At 40.6% G+C, this 24,457-nt stretch overlaps 1 protein-coding gene across 1 annotated transcript in view; it reads right to left on the bottom strand.

Moving 5' to 3' along the window:
- The window catches only part of LOC109541358 (disheveled-associated activator of morphogenesis 1), a 79,944-nt gene that overhangs the window by 13,902 nt on the left and 41,585 nt on the right, over positions 1-24,457 (bottom strand). Inside the window, exons 4-15 of the mRNA XM_048662847.1 lie at positions 18,693-18,848; positions 18,401-18,631; positions 18,021-18,346; positions 10,231-10,586; positions 9,968-10,178; positions 9,785-9,915; positions 9,465-9,679; positions 9,221-9,409; positions 3,583-3,881; positions 3,227-3,530; positions 2,927-3,175; positions 2,054-2,267 (exon numbers count right to left, since the gene is read on the bottom strand). Coding sequence (XP_048518804.1) covers positions 2,054-2,267; positions 2,927-3,175; positions 3,227-3,530; positions 3,583-3,881; positions 9,221-9,409; positions 9,465-9,679; positions 9,785-9,915; positions 9,968-10,178; positions 10,231-10,586; positions 18,021-18,346; positions 18,401-18,631; positions 18,693-18,848 — 2,881 coding nt within the window. The remainder of the gene's footprint in view (positions 1-2,053; positions 2,268-2,926; positions 3,176-3,226; positions 3,531-3,582; positions 3,882-9,220; positions 9,410-9,464; positions 9,680-9,784; positions 9,916-9,967; positions 10,179-10,230; positions 10,587-18,020; positions 18,347-18,400; positions 18,632-18,692; positions 18,849-24,457) is intronic.

Below are 24,457 nucleotides of genomic sequence, written 5' to 3'. Positions count from 1 at the left end.
CACTTAAAATGTGATCGATTCGAGATTTTTTCCCTTTTCTTTCAGATTATCGAAATCGGGGGGTAGGTGGGATAAATATTTGGAAAATATTGGTTTGTTATCTCGTCGTCGATCTTGCCTACGTTATGATATTCTTATCTTTCCTGGGTCTCAGGCAAAGTGTGAAGTAAAAATTTTGATTAAAATTTAAGAAAAATTTAGAAAATTTAAACCTTAAATTTGTCTCTAGACAAAGTCCGTCAAGAAGGCAAAGACCTAAAAGAACGTTGATTTTTACCAATCATGAGTTTGTGTAAATTTTAAATCTGATGATGGCGCTGTTGTCTCGCCGAAACGTAATGAAATAACGATTTTCAAAATTTTTACTTCACACTTTGAGACCCAGGAAAGATAAGAATATCCTAATCCTAAGTACACGCAGTCAGGAAAATAAATCAGAATTGCGTGCGGTCTTGTTGAAAATTATTTTAATGGAATTTCGACAAAATTTTGATAACTATTAATACAAAGTGTTAAAAAAAAGTTTAAAAATGACATTGAGTAAACCATTCACACAACTAAAAACTCGCACCGCTGCGGCTATAACTGCAGCGTCAGCAGTATCTTGCATATTGACGAATGTAGACAAACGTTTGAACCACAATTCAAAAGGAATTTTGCTTCAAGCTTTCGACACACCGTGTAGCAGATAGATTTGCCGCACGAACTGTCGAACTTTTTGACTCAAATGTTCGGTCCAACGTTGGAACGAATGTTCGACGCATCGTGTAGCGCCGGTTTAAGCTAAACTTCTCTCAACACATAAACAAAAGTATTAAAACAGGAATTTAAACTGCCGCCTACCTACACCCTCTTCTTAATTGCAAAAGCATACTCTCACTAGAAAACAAAACTCTAATTTACAAACAAGTGATCAGAGCACAAGTTTGTTACGGGGCACCTGTCATCAGCCAAACATACAAAACAAACATTCCAAAACAAACTCCTACATGAAATTTCACGCGCTCCCTGGTACATTCGAAACATCCAAATCTACAAAAACCTCGAAACGGAAACGATTCAGGAATTCATTTTGAAACAAAAAGTTGAAAACCAAAATCCTCGACCACACAAATCCCCTAATCCAAGAGACTTTTTCCCGAACAATCCCAAAACTCCACTTCAAATTTTCCAATAGTCTAATGGCAGACCCCCCTTGGAAACACCCAACTTAAGAAAAAAAAACCCGGCTTAATGAAAAACAAAATTTAAACACATTAAAGATAAATAAGCCCAAAGCACAGAACCAGTTTCTTCCAAACTACCCAAAACTTACCTCTTCTTTTTCAGTGGATTTTTTTTCTCGTTTACTAATCTCAGGCAAATAATCCCCTACCTCACCCAGGCTTACTTATAGGTTAGCACTAAAGACTAAAAGCCTTAACAACTAACAACGGCAAACCGCCCACTCGAGATGAAAAAAAAAACCCTAAGAATAATTTATATGGCAATACAACGTTTGCCGGGTCGGCTAGTATTTAATAAAAAATAACTTTTTGCGATCGAAACTTGGTTTTCGAGGAAAAAAGTTTGCTGTTTTAACTAGACGAATGAATCGAAAAATGTTTGAACATTTTCGACTTGTCCATGTTTTTATGTAAACATAAATTTTCAGGATAAAAGCTTCAGCTTCAAAATTCGAGTTAAAGTCGGAAACCGATTTTGAGTATCAAAAATTAAGGAGGTCAAGTTTGCCATTGGATATTGTAGTTTCCTGTTACAACATGTTATGTTTATAAGTTTATGTGTGCGTTTTATTACTTATATCCTTATGTTCCTAAGACATGGACGGTGGTTTACCTCGCTTTAACATCTCTTTTGAACAAAGCGTATAGAGGTATAGATTTTTTGGCGCATAAATGATTCTTTCTCAATTAGATCTAGGAATGACCTTGATGCTGACCTGATAGGGTCGAACTAAGAGCGAATTTGGATTCAGCAGGTCAAAATACTACAGGAAATAAATGGCTCAAAATGTTTTTGCCGGTGGATAATGAAAAAATTGATATATTACCACGACTGTGTTTCCTCTCCAAAGTCAATTTCTTCAGTTGCTCTTCTTGCTTGGCCCGCTTCTCCTCTTCTTCTTGCTTTCTCCTCAGGTTTTCGTTGTCCTGTCTGGCCTCGACAAATGCGGTCAAGAATGTATCGAATACTCCAAAGAACTCGTCTGGTTGTGCGTTTGCTGCTTCCTCGCCAAATAGTCTGACTGCCCGCTCAAATCTTGTCTAAAATTTTAGCAGAGTTATATAAAAATTGAAAATCGTAGAAGAGCAAAACTAAAATGAATTGAAAAAATTCAGCGTAGGCTTTTTAAAGTGCGATTTGATATGATTTGTTATGCAGAATTTGCAGTATTACGATACTGACGCTATTACATATTTTCGGTTAAAATGCTTGAGGTAACGAAAATAACGATTCTGGTATATAGATAGATAGATAACAGGTAAAAAAAAATGCGTCAGAAACATAAGAAAGTGAAATATTGAAATTATACCTCTATGTATACAGGGCAATATTTCTTGGATTAAACGAAAACGATCTGACCTAAATTTTATTAATAAAAAATGTCTGGCTCCATATAAAAAATTCATGGTCAAAGTTCTTTAAAACATTTGTCTTTTTTCAAATATAGTTGTTGTATATGTTGTTTTAAACTTTTTGCAGAATTTTTTACTTGTCGAATGGAATAAACTCATTTTGTTTTGGTTGATGCAGTGATCATTTATTCACATTTTTGTGCTCTTTGTAAAATCTGGCAGCATTCATAGTTTTCTCTCAAAAAAATCATGCCTGTTTTATTGCCACTTTTGTCTTGTACTATGAGTACAACTTAATTTGGAAATTGTCGAAGAAATTCCGGTTTACTGTTCAATTACCCCCTTACCTTCATATCTTGGTATTGATCCTCTACTTCAGCCAGCTTGCAAGTGGCGGTGGCTTGAAACTCCCTCATAACCGGTACAAATTTGTCGTTGGCTAAAGGGCTTTGGCTTCGATGAAACTCGATTTCCCTTGCCACATCTTTAAGGCCTGCCCGCAGCTGAGCCATGTCCTTGCTGAGCTCCCCAAGGGAAACCTTTGCCGATATTCTGACGTGCGGAAGATCTTCATCTAGACGGCAAATGTCTCTGAACTGAAAATGGTAAAATTTGCTATGGCCTTTTCAGTTCAGTGATTTGATTACCTTTTTTTCCAAGATTTGGACTAGATAATGCAAAAGCGTGGTTCCCTTGGCGGAACTGCTTTTCGTGTCAGCCAACCTGTTCAAAGAGGCCAATCTGAATCCGGATGCATTTCCCCGAGCGCCCCTATTCATATAGTTGCCCAAAGCTAAAACAATTTCTAGTAGCCTTCTCAATCGCCTTGATCTGGAAACCTCTCTGGAAGCCTCCATTACGCTGGTTATTCGGGGCTGAATTTCGCTTAAGGTAACTTGGAATCGTTTCTTATAGTGTAAACTACGTAGTCGTTGTTCGTAATGAGGAACTCTACAAGTTCAATGTAAGAATCTCGCCAAGCAGTTCAACTCAATCAACTTACTTAGATACTTCATATAAAAACCTATCTGCTCTGGCCAAAGAATCAATTTCATCACTGTGTTCATCCAGTAAAACGCATTCCTCTGGAGAAGGAGTAAACTTTAGCAGCTGTTCAACCATATCGATTGGAAGGTTTTCTTTGCTGTCCATGCTCAAAATGGCTTTGATGATGTCTTCATCGGACATTTTCAATTTGGACAAAAGAATAGTGCAGTTTTGAGCTCGTCTTCCATCGATCACCGATAATACTTTGGTTTTATTTTTGCCCAGCTGTCGTAGGTCTTCAATCGAACCATCATTCTAAAATGCGAAAATGCAGACAAAATGTAAAAATTTGTGTACTCAATAAATGTATGGAACATGGTTAATGCCTGAGAAGAAGATAAGTATTTTCAAAATTTTATGGTGGCAGGCTAGAAAATTGGAATGGTAGGTCCGGCTACAGTGGCCACCATTTTTTTTATTCCAATTTACTTACATTTTTTTAAACTTTTTTCTTGGTTACCATTTAACATGTCATATACTTAAAATTCCGAATTATTCACTATTCTCTGCATTTATGCATTTTGATATGTTTTGAAAAATGGCCACTGTACCCAATTTTCAGGGAACAGTGGCCACTAATAAAACATCTTCCAATCAAATAGATTGTAGTAAGCAGGAAGTTTATTTATAATCTAGTTTACATTATAACAGCTTAAATCCACTACTAATGGCGGAACAAAAAACATTACCAGCCTCAACTATAAAACTGTTCACAAAAATTTTGGAATCAATCATCACCGAACGATTAGTTATGTCAGAAGAACAAGGTTTGAGAAAAAATAGATCGACGCTGGACGCTATCTTTATAATCAGGCAAATTGTGGAAAAAACCATTGAGTACGGAAAACCCGCATTTATGTGCTTTATTCATCTCACCAAAACTTTTGATCGAGTAAAACTGTTCGATGTTATCAATATTTTTAGCAGGAAACACATAGGTACATAGCCATTTAAGGAACTATCAACTCACACCTTAATGAACCAAAAACTGAAAGAGGAAATTCCAAAGCCATCGGGAATTAGACAGGGAGACTCTCAAAGTCTTCAGCTGTTCAACATCATAATGAATGATATAATTAATCACGTTAAGAACTCGGGCAGAGGGTACAGACTTACAACTGGCGGAATAAAAATAATTTGCTATGCCGACGACGCTGTGATTATAGCTGAAAGCGAGGATGACCTTCAAAGACTCTTGCACGCATTCTATGTCAAAGCTATGGCCTACAACATGCAAATATCTACTACCAAAACAAAAACCCTCGCAATCGCTAAAGAGCCCGTCAGATGTAAACTCGCACTCGATAATAATTTAGTAGAGCAGGTAATGGAGTTTAACTAGAAGAAGAAGAAGAGCTTAAATCAACAGGCAATGGGAAGGTGCTTGATGTTCTTGAGGGTTTTCCAGTGAAGATTGGATCTGGTAAATGTATCTTTAAAATACTAGACCAAAGCATTGCTTCTATCTTCGACAATTGGAGAATACAAAATGGTCTTTATCTTTTCGTAGAAAGAAAATATCATACTCTGCATTGCTCATTTTTTTTCAAAACTTTTCCGACATAATATTAGCAAGTTCTTTTAGGCGCCAATTGCACAAGAACAGAAGAACGCTCAGAGACGTTTTTTCCTCTCGCTTCCGGTTTCCGTGTCTGTCTTGATTTCCGTTTGCCTGAGGCCCGCTGTGTGTTGTGTTCTATTTCCCTACGTGTTGGCGCCGTTATCGAGCGCATTCCGCTGGCGTCCTCTGTCCTCCAGTTACTGAAAACGTTGTCTGTTTTCTAGCTCTGCCTGTTCGATGTTCCCTTCTTCTTCAGTTCTCTTATTTCCTTAGTTAATTACATAAAAGTTAGTTAGATTTTGCATCTCGTTTTTCTGGTCCTCTATTTGTCTCTGGATTTGGTCGAAGATTAACCTTGGGCTTGCAGCCCTCCTTGTCTCATCGTAAGTTTCCCCTATTGGTTTTAGTATGATGTCTGACATCTCATTTAATCTCTTGGCTAGTGTTTCTCTGGCCTCTCTATTAAATTTAATTTTTCCCGACGTTCATCTGCTCACCACCCTTAGGATATCGCTCTTGCAGGTGATTATCTCGCCACCTCTTTCTGGTCCTCGTGTGATAGTTCTATTTTGTTCCTGTGTGTCTGTCTGCGTTTACGATCCTTCTGTTCCAGATTCTCACTCAAGGTTGGCCGGTTTGGTCCTGGTTCCAGGCACTGACGCTTGTGAGTCACTATGCGACTTGCTGTCAATCTCCTCCTCTTGATCGGTAACCAACATTTACCCGACCTTTGCTATCAGTGACGCCATTTTAAGTTATTGCTTCGGGCTTAAACGTTTTGTTGGCCTCTCTGGTGTCCTGGCCATCCTTACCTTTTTGGGTTGTCTTACGCGTGATCTTGGTAAGGACGGCCGTTTAGTGTGTTGCGCTAATTCCTCTTAATTGTAGGATGGTTGTTTTTTCCTCTTAACTCTGTGTTGTCATCCATTGCCATTGAGTGTTCGCCACCGTCCAATTTTTTTGTGTACAAAACAATCCGTCGGGTCGGCCCCGCGGTTTACTTTTCACTTTGTGAGACCTGTCTTCCCGGCACGCGATTTCCCGTAATCAGTCAGGGTACCATTATAAGGGCTTTGCGGCCGAAAGTTGTTCGCTTTTAGCGCTCTCTCCTAAGACGCACTGTTTGTCCGTTATTTATAAAAATAAATATGATTTGCCAGAAAGTGCATTCGTCCGATTTTGTCTTTACAAATGAGCAATTCCCTCGGCAGGGCGCACTCGCCTTAGACACGCGCACCCTTGAGCACACACTCTTGGGACGCATGACGACAAAGTTTATTCAGATCAGTAGTATATCCTTCCACCTTTAAATATATATTTCCAACTTGCCCCTAATGGGTCTGCAGAGTTCTTCTCGGTTTTCCTGCTGTCGCTTTCTAGTTTATACCTCTCTCAGTGTTTGCGCAATAGGCACACGTCCGCGCACCCAAAAGTTTGCCTCGGCGACTTTATCTATATCTTTTAAGACGACTTGATAATTTTCGAACTCTTTATTACATCGGACGTCAGCGGAATCGCTAAAATCTTACATTTCTGCGTCACTTTCATCTGAAGAACTTAGTGGTTGTATCGGCTGATACATAAAGAGAATGGCAAATGACAGACGGACAAAAAGTGATGGGACTCTGCGATGATACGCTCTTACACACTATTACGCTGTTACGGACTGCTATTCAGACCTGATACACGATGGTGTTCCGTTAGGTTGGGCGCAAATTGGGACGCGTATGACGCACGCGAAGCAGTACAGCACAGCCCGCTTTTTGTGGTCAGTGGAAATCAATGAAACAGCGTAAATTGGGACACAACGCGAAAGAGCATGACGCGTACCTCCGGACGAGTCGCGTCACGCTGTGATTGACCTACAGTTTTTCGTGTGCGTATGGCGCTGGCTAGCCATAAGAATATTGCCACCTTAGCGGTATAATATAATGTTATAATTCAACACTATAGCCGGAATTAAGCATTTACAAGATCACAGGCCCAACGACTGTGCACTAAATGTTTAATATTATCTGAACAAGGAGCAAAAAGCTAAAGCAGATCAAGGAGCGAAATAAATGTTTTTTTATTTTTAAATTATTCATATTGACTGCAAACCGAAACCGAAATCCAATCTAACTGACACGCACTGCGTCGCAATTTGCGGATCTTGCGCTACACGTGGGGCAAATTCGATTTAAAAGCTCGTGTGGGTCTCTTCATGCCCGTTGTACGAGTTTCAAATTGTGCTTAGTTTATGCATGGGTGAAACTGTGTCAAGTTGCGTTTTTGAGTTGATGCCGTTCTGTGGGTAATGAGATCATTTTTACTGCCCCACCAACTCACAGGTCGCAGCACCAACTCTGAGTGCACGAATAATCACATGAAGGCGACCGTCCCACAGAACCACCAGTTATCACCGGTGACCATCAAGCAGATTTCCAACATATGCGATTCCCATTGAACGGTCTCACAGTAAGCCTCACTAATTCACTAGTGATCCACTGCCGTCTATTGTTAAGTGTACAGCAACATAATCTGCGCCGGTGAGTTACTGTGAAGATGCGTTGGGTTGGCGCGCAAATGCAGTCCGAACATTCATTGTGTCACAGCTCTGCATATGTGAGTCTCTATATTACACATCATAATTGAATAGAAATGGTGGGGCCTAAGTGACCTGCGCTTTTTCTTCGTCTAACATCACGTCTCCATTACACAACAACCAAAACTGTGTTCTGTTTGGTATGTCTGTACGCGTCACTATGTCAACCGGCCTCCTCGGTGTGTACTAGGCAACTTCTCCTGTCGGTCTGGCGCCCTCACGCACGAGCATGGAGACTTGAAAGGAATTTGGTGCGTGGCGGGAGCTAGAGCTGGTCTCGTACGCGGACTCACTGTAAGTCTAAAGGTCCTCGTTCTCTCCCGGGGATACGCTTGTGAGTCAGCCGGGGACCTTAGCGCTGTGGTCGAGGTTGTAGCGCCTCATATGCAATAAATGACTGGTGTTAGTGGTGATGGATTCTAGCACGGCGGCAAGGCGTGAGTCCGTCAGTACAGAGGCTAAAGTGACTCGGAAGTACGGGACGCAGGTGAATTGGGTTTGGCAGTAGTTGCCAACGGCAGCCAACAAATTGTGGCATTGTGAAATGACGTGGTTGGCAGAAGGAATTAAATGGTGGTGCATGGAATTCGGCAGTACGGAGGCTTAGGACTCGGCAGTACGGAACAACGGAACATAGTAGATCTGGCAGTACGGAGAACCCGTAGCTCGGAAGTATGAGATTGAAATTGTTAGGGTCTGAATGGTAACTATATGACCCCCTGTAAGTCGTCATCCCTGGGATGAGCATGGGGGCGGAAAGAGCATGTTTCGCAATTAACGATTGGAAATGAAAGAAGAATGTGGACGAACATCTGTCCCCCCGCTAATTGGAGGGTGGTTGGTCTAAGGAACGGAGATGGGATTTCCCTTGATAGTGGTTTTGTGGAATAGGTAACGGTTTAGAAAAGGCTACTGGGAGCTGGAGTACCATAATGGCTAACGCTAGGTGGGTCGCCGAAAAGCAATTATTTAATGTACGCGTCTTTAAAATGGGGAGCGGCAAACTGATTCACAAGTGTTGATGTGGGAGATTCAAGGATTATTACGGGTTTTACCTGTATCAGGGAATGTATGGGAATTGAGGGAAAGTGGAAAGGCGAGCATAAGGGGAATTAATGGAGGACTTTGTTTTTGGATGATGTGTTGAGCAATGTTTTGGCTGACCTCGCGCTCGCACCCACCGCTCGGCCCATGTGTTGGAGTGAACGGAGAATAATTGCAGTACGCGAGTTTGTGCACATCAAACCATAGATCGAATGATCCAACGGAATCCGAAATAACCATAAAATGCCGCTAGTCTGTTCCATAAAGCAACGGGACTCACACACGGCCGCAAACAGTTGCTAAGACGGCAACTAAGTGGTACCGCTTACACATAAAATTTCTAATTATCAATTAATATTTGATGGTGCAACTACAGAACCTCAAGAGGGGCGAACAGTCACTTACAGTTACTCCGCTCTTCTGATATGCACAAAACAGTTTGTCAATGCAATCCAATTCCATTGTGTTATACAGCTTGCTATCGTCCAACTCACTCCAAATGGTACCATTCAGTTTCGTTTCGGGAATCTTCGACCAATTGAATGACTTCAATGGGTTGGACGGTTGCGGGATGTTTTTTTTTACTATTTCCATCTGAATTGTTCAACGTTCAGTAAGTTCCGTATGGGGCAAAACCAATAATTTTTACCTTTGGAAGTTCAACTTGATGCACCGATGTACCACTGCCAGGTGGCGGCGGTGGTGGCGCTATCAGTCCTGGAGGTGGAGGAGGTGGCACTAACGGTGGAGGTGGCGGCGGAGCAATAGTAGTTAGCGACTTTTCAGAGTGTATGTCTATCAGTGTCTTGTTTAACCCTATTGCTTTGGTATCATCCGGAATGCTTCCGGAGTTGACTAAACGCTCTAAAAACTCCATGCTTTTAGTTTAGGTATAGTTAATAACCAAAGTAACTCGCACTTTGGCGTAGATAGTGAAATGCATTTAATATTATAAAATAGCCCACTCACCCAATCTAGATCGTTCTCCTTTCTCGTAATTTACTTGCCTATCCAAGTCTGCAGCTTTATATTCAATTTCGTTGAGTTTTTGCCGCGTCTCAATGTGCAACGCTGTCTCCTTCTCCAATCGTTCCTTGATTCTACAATATCCAAAAAGAACATTTTTGCAGAACAGCCGTAAAATGCCCGTACCTGACTAAACTGGTTTCGATATCTTCCTTTTCCTGAGTTTTCTTGTCGAGTTCCTGTTCCTTTTTGGACAACCGAATAGACATGTCTGAGTTCTCCTTCTCTAATTCTTCAGCTTTTCTCCTGGCAGTCACCAGTTCCTCTTCCTTTGCAAGTAAATGGACTACTTCTTTCACATTAATATTCAACGGAGAAACATCTGGATCGCTTTTGCCTGCAAGTTCCACTATGAATTTTAACTTTTCAGCTTCAGGGGTAAAACTTACCTGAATCGCCGCTTTGTTGAAGAATAATTTGCTGCACGATGCGGTCGAACAATAACCAATGCTGTGGATGTGATCCGTAATCCAAAGGCAGCAAAAGGCAATGTTGCAGCATCGATAATAAATGGGGATAAGCAGCTGTGTGGCTAAGTTTCCTTCGGATCAAGTCGAACATAGCAGTCACGCTTTTAGTGTCCACATGTTCCTGTTCGAATTTTCGTGCCAGTTCTTTCTCGTCTTCGTTCCGAACCATTTCGAAAAAGTCCAAGTGACGGTCTAGTGTTTCATTTTCGTGCAGTCTTAGCTTGTCGATTACTGGTTGAATACCCAAGAGAAGAAATTCGTATCGCAAATGTAGCCTGCGAAGAAACATCGAATTTATGAAAATTTATATTGTGGTTAAGTGTGAGTTTTAGAAACCGCATTCTTATGTTCAATGGAGATGCTCAATGAAGGAAGCACGCATCACCAAACCAGGTCATACATACCCCCTTCAAGACTCTTCTGGAATTTATTGAATACACAGGGATAATGAGGGAGTAAAATACGAGGGGACAATAGGAGAGAAATAACCGCGGTGCAAGACCAAACACCACCTCGGCGGTCAGGGAAGGGGGTAAATAGCGAAGCTGGGGTCCCCCACAGAGTGCCAGATCATCAGCTCTCGGTGTGCGTAAGAGAGCATTTCTCAAACCTCAAATAAAAACATGCTCAATGGAGACACAATTAGCGACAAATAGATTGTAAGCAACCTCGGAAATCGAAAGAACCACGGCGAGAGGGCAACAATGGAAGGGTGGACCAAAACAAGAGTGGCAACACCAGGTCTACTTTATCGCTGAGAAATTAGATGTCGCGGCGGTACTTTCGGGCAATGCCTAAACGTTGTGCAGGGATGATTGGATAATCAGTGATGAGTGATGGATGGATTGATTGAGATAGTGCCAGGAGTAGTCGAATTGCTAAATCTTGTATTGATTACTTTTGCGAATTAGACCTGTCGATAAATTAAACGTAACCATATAGTGTGGCCTTTAATTAACAAACTATTCTCAATTGAAGCAAAAACATGACATACAGCAGAGTTGTTTGTGTGCATTTTCAATCTTCCAACCACAATCAGGAGGATTTTTCGAGGCAGGTTCCTCCATAAATAGATAAACGCGAAAATCAGAATTGTAAAATTTATTTTTTTTTAACAAACTGTAGACTGTAGTCAAGCAGCTGAGGTTGAGGACAATTGAACTAGTAAACAAACTGGCATGTTTCGGATACCACCTATAATATGTACGATTTAACATCGCATCGAAAGAGGAATCCAGAGAATCGGAGTACTTAGTCAAACCTCAGGTACCCCAGCACTGGTTAAGAGCATATTAGCTCTCGTCAGCTGGGTTTAGCCCCAAATTAGCGTGTTGCGGATATTATTCCGAGAGTAAGTTCTTTCGTAGTTGTACTCATTGGTTAGTGCAAATTTTGTTCAGTTTTGCTTCTTTAATTTCTGCATTCTGCAGTGGCAGGCCCTCTTGCCATTTAGAGAAGCCGGTAGGAGGTGAGGAACGTTTAGGCTAATAAAGCGGCAATAAAATTGATTTTGTCTCTTGTATTGGAAATTGCTTTCCGGCTTCTGGAATCAGCAGTAATAACAGCTACGGGTTTAGTGATTAGGGAATTTGGGTTGGCTTTTGGACCGGTTCGTTCGGGGTTGTTTGGAGCTTGTCTGAAGCGAGCTTGCGCTTAGCCTCATTTTCAAATTTGAGATTGGGGTTATTGGGACATTGGAAGTAACTGGAAAGGTGCAGGCTCTATAGAAATGTAGACCGCCACAGTGGCAGTGTGTGGCAGGAGGGGTTTGTGACGCAGTTGGACAGGGTGTGCCCGAATTTTTGCCAGTTTTTGCACTGCTGGACATGTGTGATATTTAGGGGATTGGGATTCCTCTACGGCTCAATGAGTAAGGGGGGCCCCGGATTTGTTCAAGAGCACACTAATCATGTTGGACACTTTTTTGGAGCGCCCGAGACAGAAAAAGTGAATTTTTTCTGGGGCGAAGCCCAGAACGGATATTCTTTATTAATTTCCTCAATGTCCATTCGGGCATCGAGGCATTTACTAGTGAAGGACAGTTTCCCGAGCTCTTGGGTGGTGGGGAGAATTGTTGGATGTTGTGGGACTTGAGGATTGAGGAGTTTGATAGTGGGTTTGAGTTTGGAACTGCAGGTTGAAAAAGATAACTACTTAACATCGTTAAAGAAAGAAAAGTCTTCTACCTCGGCCATATCCTTAAAGGAAGCAAATATAACATTCCTAAATCAATTCTGAAAGAACAATAGGACGAGGTAATATTATAGAAAAAATCCACCTTAACGTTCCTCCATTCTCATTTCAAATTCGGGAAGAAAGCAACACTCCTGGCTAAAACATGAAAACAAACGGCATCTTACACATAGTATGAAGAGTACAGACAGTCGACAACGCGCGGCTAAGCACAAGGCACAAATAAAAAAAAGAATGAGAAAACGTTCAAAAATATTTAGCAAACTTTTCATCTGTTTACAAAAAGTAACACTAATTTGGGTGGTTTTAGCCCAATTTGGTAGACAAAACGTTACTAAATATAGATAGATGAATAAAAGTCGTTGACTCGTCTATGTTTCTCCTTTCATTATAACCTTAGTTAGGAAAATTTTGAGGCAATGCTCATGCAAACATTGATTACCGCAAATTTTTAAAAATGTAAATGAAGGTTTTCCTTCAACCACAAAAGATACTTTTTTGTTACAAAATCGATAAACTTTGGCAATCAGTTTTTACCTCCAATATGTCTGACGTTTTGGGTAATAACTGGCAAGGACCAAGTGCTAAAGAGGAAGAGGACTACAGCGCCCAAATTGAAAAGAAACTACGACCAACTGACGAACTATGGGAAATAGCTCTTAACGCGTTGTGACGATTATAACAGCAAGCATACGAACTGCGGTGAGAGAAGTATATGCGTTGCAGGAGGCAGCTAATACAAAAATCAGTCCCGAAACTAAGGTATTGATCCGGGAGCGGGAAGCAGAAACTCGCCGAGATATGCAGAAGAGTGAGCAAAGCAATTTTAAACGACTGTAGAGCGTACAATACGAACTTGATCCAGAAAGCCATTGAGAACAACACCAATATGAGAGTTCTGCGCCCCGGACTGTTGAAGAAGAAAATTACAATATGTAAAATGAAAAACGACCACAATGAAGTTGTCACGGATAGGGACAAAATCACTGAAATCATCAAAACTGTTACCGTAACTTCTATCATCAGGCAGCCCCCAATGCCATCAGGGAGGGACGAGGAAACTCATCCTATATGTAGGAGCCGAGGAACTCTAGGAAATCGACAAAGCAGAACACAGAGCTGCACTAAGCCAATTTAAAAACGGCAAAGCGCCTGATGAGGAGCCAAAAAGCTGAAAACCGGTGGTGAGCCGCTGGAACAAGCACTTATGATACGCCTGAACAAATATCTCAAAGAGGACAGAGTTCTCGACTCATGGCAGAGCGGAGAGGTTATCTTGCTCTTTAAGAAAGGCGACTGAGCGAATATTTTTTATTTCCAACATTCATAAGCTGTCAAAATGGAAGAGGCATGTGTCACAGGAAACATTTCAATCGAGAGAGGCGAGGCGAAATTACCACGCCCAAACGTTTTACCCAAGCATTAGAAGACGAATATAAGAACCTCTCTTGGGAACGAAGGGAGTTAACATTGATGGAAACAGTCTCAATCATCTTTGCTTTGCCGACAGTATGGTTCTTATTAGCAGCGACCCCCAGAAACTGGAAATAATGCTGTATGAGCTCAAAAAAGCCGCCCAGCGAGGCGGCGGGACCGAAAAATAATTTACAAAAACCTAAAATTATGACTTCGAGCAGGGTGTCTCTGGGACACATCAAACTACAAAATAACAATCAGGCGGCAGAAATCACCATACGTATCGGCTGAACCAAGGCGGCATTCGTAGAGCTCAAGAGGAAGGTATATGATTCTTGCAGCTTGCCCTTCGCTACGGATAGGCTTGAAACTGTGACTCTAACGATGCACAGTGCAAACCGACTCCGGGTTTGTGAGCCAGCAACGAAGCCGGTGATGTTCGGGGGTCAGTCTGAGAGATCACATTCGAAACGGAGAGATTAGGAAGAGAACAGGGGTCGCAGGTGTGGTGCGCCTTAAGTGGCAATGGGCGGGTCACGTAGCGAGAGACAACATCAACCGGACTAGAACCTTACTACAATAGAGGCCGACCTCAAGCAAGCTGGCGAGATGACATCCGGTGCCATGCGGGGAGGCGCTGGATGCAGACGGGCCAGCGGAGTTCGATGAGGAAATTAATGGAAGAGGCATGTGTCTATGAGGGGACGTCAACAGGCTAAGAAGAAGCAGAAGGACTAGGTGGAAAACGTTGTTGAAGTTCCCACTTGTAGATAATAAATATAAAAATTTTTAGTTTTTCGTAGATTTTGGCATAACCTTAAAAAGCCGTCAAAATGGCGAGAAGATCTTTCAATTTTATTTTTTTTTATTTTAAATTTAAAAATTTGAAAACTGTTTTTTTTACCATAAAAATTATTTTTAATTTAAATATAAACGGGCACAACAAGAAAACATCTTTTATGCAAGCTGAACTTTATTCTGGAACTGGTGCAGATCGAGCATGCAGTAGAGTAAACAAAAATGTGTTGTGACTGCCAAAGATCACACGTGAAAAGTCACAGTTCAAGCGAATAAGACGTCTTGTTGACGTCATTAATAACGGCGAATGTCGTAATTTCAGGCTTATAAAACGTGGAGTATAGCTGAGAAAGCCTCCGGTCCAGCAGACTTAATAAAGGCGCAATATTGGAGATGCCAGTTCTGTCATTTGCGACGTCTATTGCACGTTTAATCTACGTATATCTCCATAGTAACGGTGGGCTTACACAGGTTTCTGATCCTTGGAATGGGAAGGACGTACCGGACGACCTTTACGGAGAAACTCCTGGTCGCGTAAGGGTCGTTAAGGTCGGATGGACGAAGTAGTCCACGGATCCCTCAGTGCAAGCAGCTACAACAGGCTGGTGGAGGGGAAGGACATGGAGATCGCTGGGTAGAATGTGTGGTGTGTGGATGTGAATAAACGAAGAAAAAACCAAGTATATGCACTCAGACAACTCAACAGAACAGGACGTAGATATAGAGTGGGTCAAAATGTCACTATGGAGGATTGCAATTGTAAGAGAATCGCAACTTTTAGGTATTTAGGAGTCACAATTACTCAAGATAACAATCTGACTGATCTGAAATTAAAGTCCGGATTCAGAGTGGAAACAAATGTCTCTATACACTACGATCAGTGACCATTGAAAGACATCTCGCGAAGAATAAAAATAACAATTTATCAAACCATTAAACGACCGACTGTTATGTGTGTTATGGTACGGAAATTGATAATTTTTGACTGAATAGTTCTGCGCCAGAATTATACAAAGATCCAGATATTGTGAAGAAGATAAAAGCAAGAAGGCTGCAATGGGGGGATAATGTGCAAATGTAGCCTGACATACGAACGCTAAAATTGGCGAATTTAGAATACGACCCAGCATTGACGGAAGATTGACAACAATGGAGGCCATAGTACAGTAGGCCAAGACCCACACCGGGTTGTAGAGCCATGGAGTAAGTAAGTAAGTAAGTAAGGAATGCGTAGTGTGATGTTGTAGTTGCTGGTGAGAAAGAGGCTATTGGTGAGCAAAGGTGAGAAGGTTAGCAATGAATGGGGTGGTAATACTGCAAATGACATGGAGATCGCAGCCATGGGAAAGACCCTGATAAAGTTGCGGTCTCTATGTGAAACGGATGAATATGCGGTAGTGTGGACGGACTACAGGGATGCCCTACGTGCAATGAATTACTATGAATCCCAATGACTCAAAGAGGCTGTAAGCCTGTAACACAAGTAACCAAATGGCAGGTAAGAGGTCGGATGGGATACTGGGTCATCCATGACCGGCAGCGGTTCTGGCCCAGTAGTAAGAATGGGAGGGAATTGTATGAGGTGTATGACAGAGTGGTAAAAGGTATGCTGGGTTTCAATAAAAAAGCACTGCAGCTTGCAACTTCCGTGCTTACTTGCACAAGTTTAGAATATGGAGCTATGGTGAGTGTGAATGTGCTCTGAGTGCTGAGACGAATCGGCACGCCAGGACGATATGTATAAAACCAGTTAGGGAAGCTGTGCGTGATAGTTTAGCTGCTGAGGCAGGTGTATACTGACGTAGTCGTCAGCGACGATGAATTCAACTAGATGGACGGGCGGTATTTGTCACTCTGGGTGCGGTGGGTGCCTGGGATCGGGAAGGCGGGCGGTTCAGTTGTTACTATGCGGGCTACCTTTCCTGTGTGACTGCCTGGGTTTTTAAGTGATCCTCTGTGGAAAACGGCAAACTGGTTGACAAGCCTGGAGAAGCTGCGGTGGTGGATTGGGCCAGGAGGGTTGAAGGCCGCATCCGCAATAACTGGCCTGACGAGATCGCGGGAGTAGTGTACGTCAGATGGCTAGCGCCCACGTCTACAAAACTGTAGAGGTGGAGAGTGGAGATAAGAGGTATAAAAGTGGAGCGAAGGGTTGATATGTTGAGCAATGATTTGGATGACCTCGCGCACGCTCATTCCGCCAGCCCCATGCTTCATGATATGTTGGAGATGTAAAAGCCAGCCAGTAAAAGTAGACCTGGATCGGAATACTTAGGGCTTATTCGTGCTCCCCATCCCACCACTTACTGGTTGGGTGGACGGTTTCAAGGAACGGGATTGGTGTTCCTGATAGTGGTTTCGGGAGTTAGTTGATTTTCGCTGAAAACGGCCTGAGACGTGAAGATCCAAAAGCAAAAGCTTGGGGGTCGTTGAGAGGCATAAATCTACCACGCGTGACTGCCCGCGGTGCTCTTCGACAGTGCCGCGATGCGACGTGGGCGCTCATAGTGAATGACGAGAATTGCCGTATTGTGTGTTAGGTTAATTCAAGCTAGGATGGGATGTTAGTGTGAGTAGTTTAGTTTAAGTTAGCTTAAATAACCGTCAAGTAACCTGCACTGGTTCCGGACACTTGGCACAGCGTTGTACCGCGCGTTTGGCTAAAGAGTGGGTATACAAAACTCTATGGCTTCGGCAGGGTGGGTTACCAAGAAGCGTAGGTCCTTTTCTGTTTAAACCTCTGTTAGTCAGCTATTTGAATGTGTGAAAATAACCATTAATGTTTATAGAGTCTTGGATATTGTGCTTTGAAACAATTAACTAATGAATAATGTTGGACTAAACCAGTAAGGGTGGGTGCAAACTAACTGACGTAGTTTATTGCAGAAGAATACATGCAAATTGAGCATGCTCAATCCATAGAACCTCGCTGAGGCACATATTTGTCGACCACAAAACTCTATTCTAGAGCGTTAAACAATAAATATCTCCATCTACGTAGAACATTAATCAAAGCAGATTTGGGTAGTTATCAGGATGATCACCCCCTCCCGTTCGCAGCACAGTTTTTGTGGTGCTTTGAGACGTATTTTCTTATCTTATGGAGAAGTAATTAAATTCAATGAGCGAAAACTGCTCAGAAAACGCAACTTTGCTTGAACTTCTCCAAGAAATTCGATGTAAGAGGAAATTCTCATGAACTCAGGAAATTATTAACCACGACCGCCAAGGTTTGATAGCCCCGTAAATTACCCAATTTTGTTTAAAATATTTTGAATCAAGTTGCATTCCGCAGTACAAACCTGAATTCCAAGTTCTCCTGGCCCAAACCATAATTTAAAACAGCATTAACGAATGACATGATAGCAGTTTTCAAGTTGACCTCGTCTTTGTAGATCCCCGTCGATCGATCGAGATCGTTAATGATTCCTTGGAATCGCACCCTTTCAAACGCAAACTTTTGGTAGTGATGCATGGCATCAAGAACCTTCTTATGGCCACCAGCTACCAGACAAACCGCCCCCATTATTTCCAATACGGCTATTTTAGTTTTAATGTTTTCAGTGCTAAGGGATTGAGCGATGATGTTTATGCTGGTCGGATGGGCCAGAACGTGTGCTCGGCCAGTCTGAAAGTAGCCCAAACTTGCTAAGTGGTCTGATATGAGGATCTGCACACTTACCGAGTTATTCATCAGGGCTTTAACGCATCCAATGATACTAGTGTGAATGGAACTTTGAGCAGTGAAATAGTCCATGGTCTTCAGGAAATTCAAGAGGCCCTTCAGGCCTTTGGATTCGATGAATTTGATGACAAAACTATGTGTGGATGTGCGAAGCGCCGTTTTGAGGGCATCCACTTGTTTGGTCCTCATTCTCACTTCCTCGTCGGTATTGATTTCTGGATATTGTAGCTGAAATAGATCATGTTTTAGCGGACATTTTTGAAGTTATTATGATGAACAGGACACTCACGGTAGCTAGTGCGTTCAGTCTTTGAATATAATCTTCGGGGCCAGTGGCCTGATCGGTGGTGTCTTCTCCTTTACGTGAGCAGTATATTTGCCATTTCTTCTGAGATGGTAGGCTTAACATTGCCGCTTTATTGGGAGCAGTCAAGTCTAGTTCGTCCTGAAAAAGTTTGTTCTATAAGCATAAGTAATTGCAAGTGGTATTGTTACAGCGAGCGTCAAAAAACGGGCCTGTGTGACTTTGCACAGGCATTGGAAAGTGCTAGTTAAGATGCCGATTCAGCCGACTAGACGCAAGTGGCAAACTAGCTTAGCAGCAATCTCAGCTCTTTCCTTCGATTGCAGTGCGTAATTACGACCAACATTTTTATCAAGATCTTGTGAACTGTGCTTTTAAAAGAAGTGTTTTTTTGGAAACCCAAATTTTTGTGGCGCAGTTGGTAGACCTTGAAAAATTTGGTGTATCGAACATCAATTTGTGTACACGAATAATTGTAAATTGGATTTCTTGTAAAAAGTTTGAGTTAGTTTTTCGGCTAGGATATTTTAACAGAAAACTGTTTCTTTATCTCAAAAAGGAAATATGGGCTTTCATGTTCAGAGCTACGCATAGAGAATGAAACGACTTTGCCCTGCTTGCACGGACATAGTCACGTATGGGTCCACCGACAATGGAATTTTAAACTAAAAAAATTGGTTGCCAGTTATTTAATATCGCCGAGTCGATAATCAGGGAGAACCTGCAACCACTCGGTGGTCAATACTAGTTATTACAATTAAATTGCATAATGCACCAGTAAATCGTAACGGTTAAGAAGATTTGTTGTTGCATTATTGCGTTTCAATCTCGGTGTTAGCGTCGTTCACCTTTTAGTGGCTAATTATCGGCCTGCTCCTGCACTTTAAGAAATCTTTGTGTTGCATCAAAGTGTTACATTTGAAAAGTTCCAACAAGCGCACTGAGAATTATTTCGAGCGAAATCTAATTGATTTAGACAACCAGAGAGATGCACATTCCATGTCATCAATAAGTAGTTTTTTATCGTTGAGATGCCGAAGGGCTGGACATCTCAGGACTTCTCCGTTTAATAGTGAATGGCATTTCAGAGTTTACGTGACCTTTTCGAAGATTGCGACACCTTAAAGGCTACTTACTTATTCAGCATTCTGCTTGTTTTCGTTTCTGCTGAATATTGGCGGGTTTTTGAACCTACAATAAGCGTGTGCACAATAAAAGGCTCATTAAATTTCGTCAATTTTTCCAAATTGCCCTCGATACTTATCTAAAGATAGCAAAACTAGTAATAGTAAGAATGATGAGGAAGCGGAAGAATTGGAACATTTTTCTTTCGAGCTGTCGAAGAAAGTTAAATATCTAAGTTTAGTTAAGAGACCATACTCGAGACCTCGGCTCAGACTGAAAATAAGGATCACTCCCTCAGGTTATTTCAATTTTATGACATTGAAAAAACAAGATCTTAAATTTGGTTACTCTTTATCTTTAAAGGCATTGTTTCCATCCTCCATGCATTTCTTTTTTTTTCAGTTAGCCCCCGCAGCGGCTTAGCTCCAATAAATCGGCCTGTGACGACCATAATCATTCGACTTTGTTATCAATTATGTTGTTAGGGATAATTTTCGTAAAATAATACACCCGATGCAAATTTAAGCGATTTGATGAACGCCTTGCACGATCTCCGTCAAATCAATCCATCCCTACTGATTATCCAATCATGCCTGGACAACACCCAGCGATTGCCCGGAAGTACCGCCGCGCCACCTAATATCCCAGCTATGAAGTAGCCCCGATGTTGCCATTCCGTTTTTGTCTCGGTTTTCGAGGTTTCACATTATAGTTTTGCATGTGTTGTGAACTGCTGAATCTAGTGGAAGAATTATTTTCTGTCTACGCAATTCTGATTTCTTATTTAAGATTTTTACGAACCATTTGAACGTTTTACATATTCAGCTGTATTTTCCACATTTAGAAAACATTTGTTGCTACGTCTAGGACGTTATTTCATTGGTTTTTTTTTCACTCCAGTTCGGTTTTTGTTAATCTTTTCTTTGGTTCAATGTTTTTAAATCAATAATTTCATAATTCAGATTCACTGTTCACTTTTTTCGTTTCCTGTGATATCTCAAAAGTGCATAGTGTCCTTTCTTTCTGAATTTTTTGAGTCCAATTAATTTTTGTCTAAATTTTAATTTGATTCTATTTTTTTTCAGTTCGTTATTCAATTTTCGTCGATTTAGTTTTGCAATCGTAGTAGTTTTTGGTAATTTTTCTTGTAAGGTCGGGTGATGTGTACGTTTGCTTTGTTATGTTTCATAAGGTTTTTTTAAGAACGATTTCAACATTTTTTTAGCATATTGCACTAAACAAATTAGCGTTTTTTTAGCTAAAAGCTGCTTCATTATTAATGCTGCGTTTCTTTAATACTCAACTGTATTTTAAACTCAATCGGTTTTTCTCTTTGTTATACTTTGAATTAATACTTTTTAAATTACAAGTAGATTTGTACTGTCCACCTTTGCCATTTTTGTGGTTCTTTAACTTTTTTTTTAAGAATGTGGTTTTTCAAACGTGAACTTTCAGGACGATTTGTTCCATTTGCTTCTTATCAGATTTGCCTTGATTTTGACCTGGAGCTAACTGATTTTGACTCGATCAAAAATACATTTCGCTCTTATTTCGTTTGATTATTTGTTAACCAAATACGACGATATTTATATAATAACAACGAACTATTTACCAAAAGCCGATGGTACAACTCGATTCAGTAGCTCAAAATACGCAAGAAAAATAGCTTTAAAAATGGAAATTCAAAATTTAGACCAGTGTTTGAAAGGACAAGCAAATTAACACGTTTTTACCATATAAGATAAATAGAAAAATTGGGGTGGCACGTGATAAATCGATTTAAAAGTCCAATTCATTTTTGCGCACAGATCTTGGAGGCTATAGAAGAGATTTTTACTTTTTCTTCTTGATTTTGACAGAACTATCTCCTGTTTTTTTCAACCGTTTATCTGATGTCTTATGACGATGAAGTCCAGCAAGTCTGGAGTCAGCACATCTTTTTGGTGGTCTTCCTAAAGCTCAGGTTGTGTTCGGTTCCTCCTTGTATGCGGCCTTGGCGAGTAAACATCGGGGCTACTTCATGGCTAGGACACTAGATGGTGCCCTCATACTTCCGGGAATGGCTGGGCGTTGCCGAGGAATGATTGGATAATCGCTGATCATTGACGAATCGATTGGATGGATATCGTGGAAGACGAATTGCTTAATTTTGTATAGAGTGTATTAATATCTGGTGGTAGAGCATCAAATCAATTACGTTCTTTTATATTAACAATATACGCCTTCAAAGTTTTATCCTGCTGAAAGTCTTAGCCACCAAAAAAAGTCTATTGGAATGTTGCCATGGACTACAAGCTAGCCATGAATCAACCAGATTTGGCAAATATAATTTTTATTGCCATCACTGAAAAAGCAAGCGTTTCTCCTCTACGAAAAATTGGCGTGTTATTTAGCAGGAATTAATTCCAGAATACAGATCCTTGAATGTTTGTTGTGATCTACTTGAAAATTAAGCGATTGAATGGAACTTTAGGTATTCATTTTGAATCGGAGGAGAATGGCAAATAAACAGTCCAGCAAATAGTCCTGATCGACGACTGGACAAATTTTTGTGGGTTTATCTGTTTGCTACGGTATACCAAGACCGTCCAAGTTCTTATAACGATTATTCCGCTGGGAAAGCAATGATCTACATTATCATCAATTATCTGTACCTCCTGTTAAATACATTAATTAAAAATTCTAAACATGTGTTCACAATTGATCTTAAATTATTCTCTAATAAAACAGAACCACCAGAACAACGTTTCTTGTTCAAACTAGTTAATTGTGGCCATTACCTGATAAAAACAACGAAAAGAAAAAACTACATTGGGAAACCACAATATTCAGAATATAAATAAAGGCATTCTTGAAATAAATAGTAATATATAGGAAGAATTTTTCCCAAAGTCCTGCCGGAAGCAGAAAGATTTTCTTTTTCCAAAAATTACTTGTCAGTCTTAGTCGCGAAAAAGTCCTTTCGTTTTTGATAGATTTTCATATAACCCTGCAGTGCCGGACTATAATATACATGGTGTCCGGATAATGTGTGAGACATTTTTTAAGGGTGCTACGTGCTAAGATAATGATAGTAAGTCGTCCAACAAAAATTCGAATTCTGAATATTTTTTAAGTCCATCAAACTTCTTTGTTTTACCTATTCTTAACATTTCTTCGTGAATCAAATTCAAAAGCGGTACAGAGTTAAAGATTAGTGATCTACAACTTTCTGATAAAAAATTGTTTCTCCACTTTACCCCTAGATGGCACTTTACCTTAAATACAAATTTAATTATTTCCATATCTTTTTTGGCACTTCAAATAGCGCAAAAAGTAATGTGCAATTTTAAACATTAAAAAATACTAGACAACAAATGTTTTCTTCGCACGACTCGGAGAACCTCTTTGTTTAGGAGCAAATCGATATCAACGTTTTTATCACTCTCAATCCAGCATCCTTGGATTTAATTGCAATCGCAGATAATCAAGTCGTCTGATTTTAAAATTTGTCAAATTTGAAAATTTATAGTAAAATATTCGAATTTGACTTTTTTACATGACTTAGTACCATTAGTTCAGCATGTAGATTCGAACATAAAAACTTATTAACGTATTGTTCGAACACCCTATATATGAAAACCCTGTACATCGCAAAAGATTAATAATATCATAAGAAAACGAAGTAAAGTTACTTATAAAAAATCTTCCACTGAAGCCTTGTTGAGAAAAGCCCGTAAATAACAAATTATCTGGTTCAGGTATCTCCGAGCGATTATGATAAAATGTCTTCGAGCATTTCAAGTACTATTGGCTTGCAAAAACTGATTGGCTCACACATCTGTTATTGCAGTTACCTCAGGTTACTTCAATATGCGGAAATAATTTAGTATATGCGTTACTTTTTGCAATTTATCAGCATATGGCTCAAATCGCGAACATTCACCCGGCTAATCGACGTCGAACATGCGACACAAAGAACATTTCTTGAGTTGGGAATATAATTTAAATTGGTTCTAAGATTGTCGTAGGATAAATTGCATTAAGTTCTTTCAAATTATATAAATTAGAAACGTGGAAATATCGCAGGTAGTCAAAGAATATTTTATTTATAAAATAGATTAAATTGAGATTTATTATGTACCTAATTCAATTAGATTTTATTTTATTTCAGTGGCTCTGAAGAAGTGCAAAAGTGGTATTTTAACGTTTTGATCGACAGAGAACTGTTTAATATCAAGACTCGTAAAATTTGAAATGTCGGCTTTGTTGCCAAACCAAAAACTACTATTATCAGACAAAGAAATATAGTTGGTAAATAACAGTCAACAGCCCTCGATGTATGTGCACCTTGCATGTGGGTCTTAAAGACCCAGAGAGGTCTGTCGACCGTAGTATAAGTCGAACAGATCAATGGAGAAATACCAGACTAAAAGAGATACCCGGTCCTCCAAGGATGGTGGTTGAGTTGTACTGCCTGGAGCATGGCATCCAACCTGATGGCCAGATGCCCTCTGATAAAACTGTGGGAGGTGGCGACGACAGTTTCAGCACCTTCTTCAGTGAAACTGGAGCAGGGAAACACGTTCCCCGAGCGGTTTTTGTTGATCTGGAGCCCACTGTGGTTGATGAAGTGAGAACGGGAA

This window comes from Dendroctonus ponderosae, unplaced genomic scaffold (assembly GCF_020466585.1).
Source record: "Dendroctonus ponderosae isolate FM_Combo_2020 unplaced genomic scaffold, Dpon_F_20191213v2 Dpon_F_20191213_1, whole genome shotgun sequence".
NCBI classification, from domain to species: Eukaryota; Metazoa; Arthropoda; class Insecta; order Coleoptera; family Curculionidae; genus Dendroctonus; species Dendroctonus ponderosae.
Note: the sequence above shows the minus strand (reverse complement) of the source record. Positions and strands in the feature narration are given on the sequence as shown.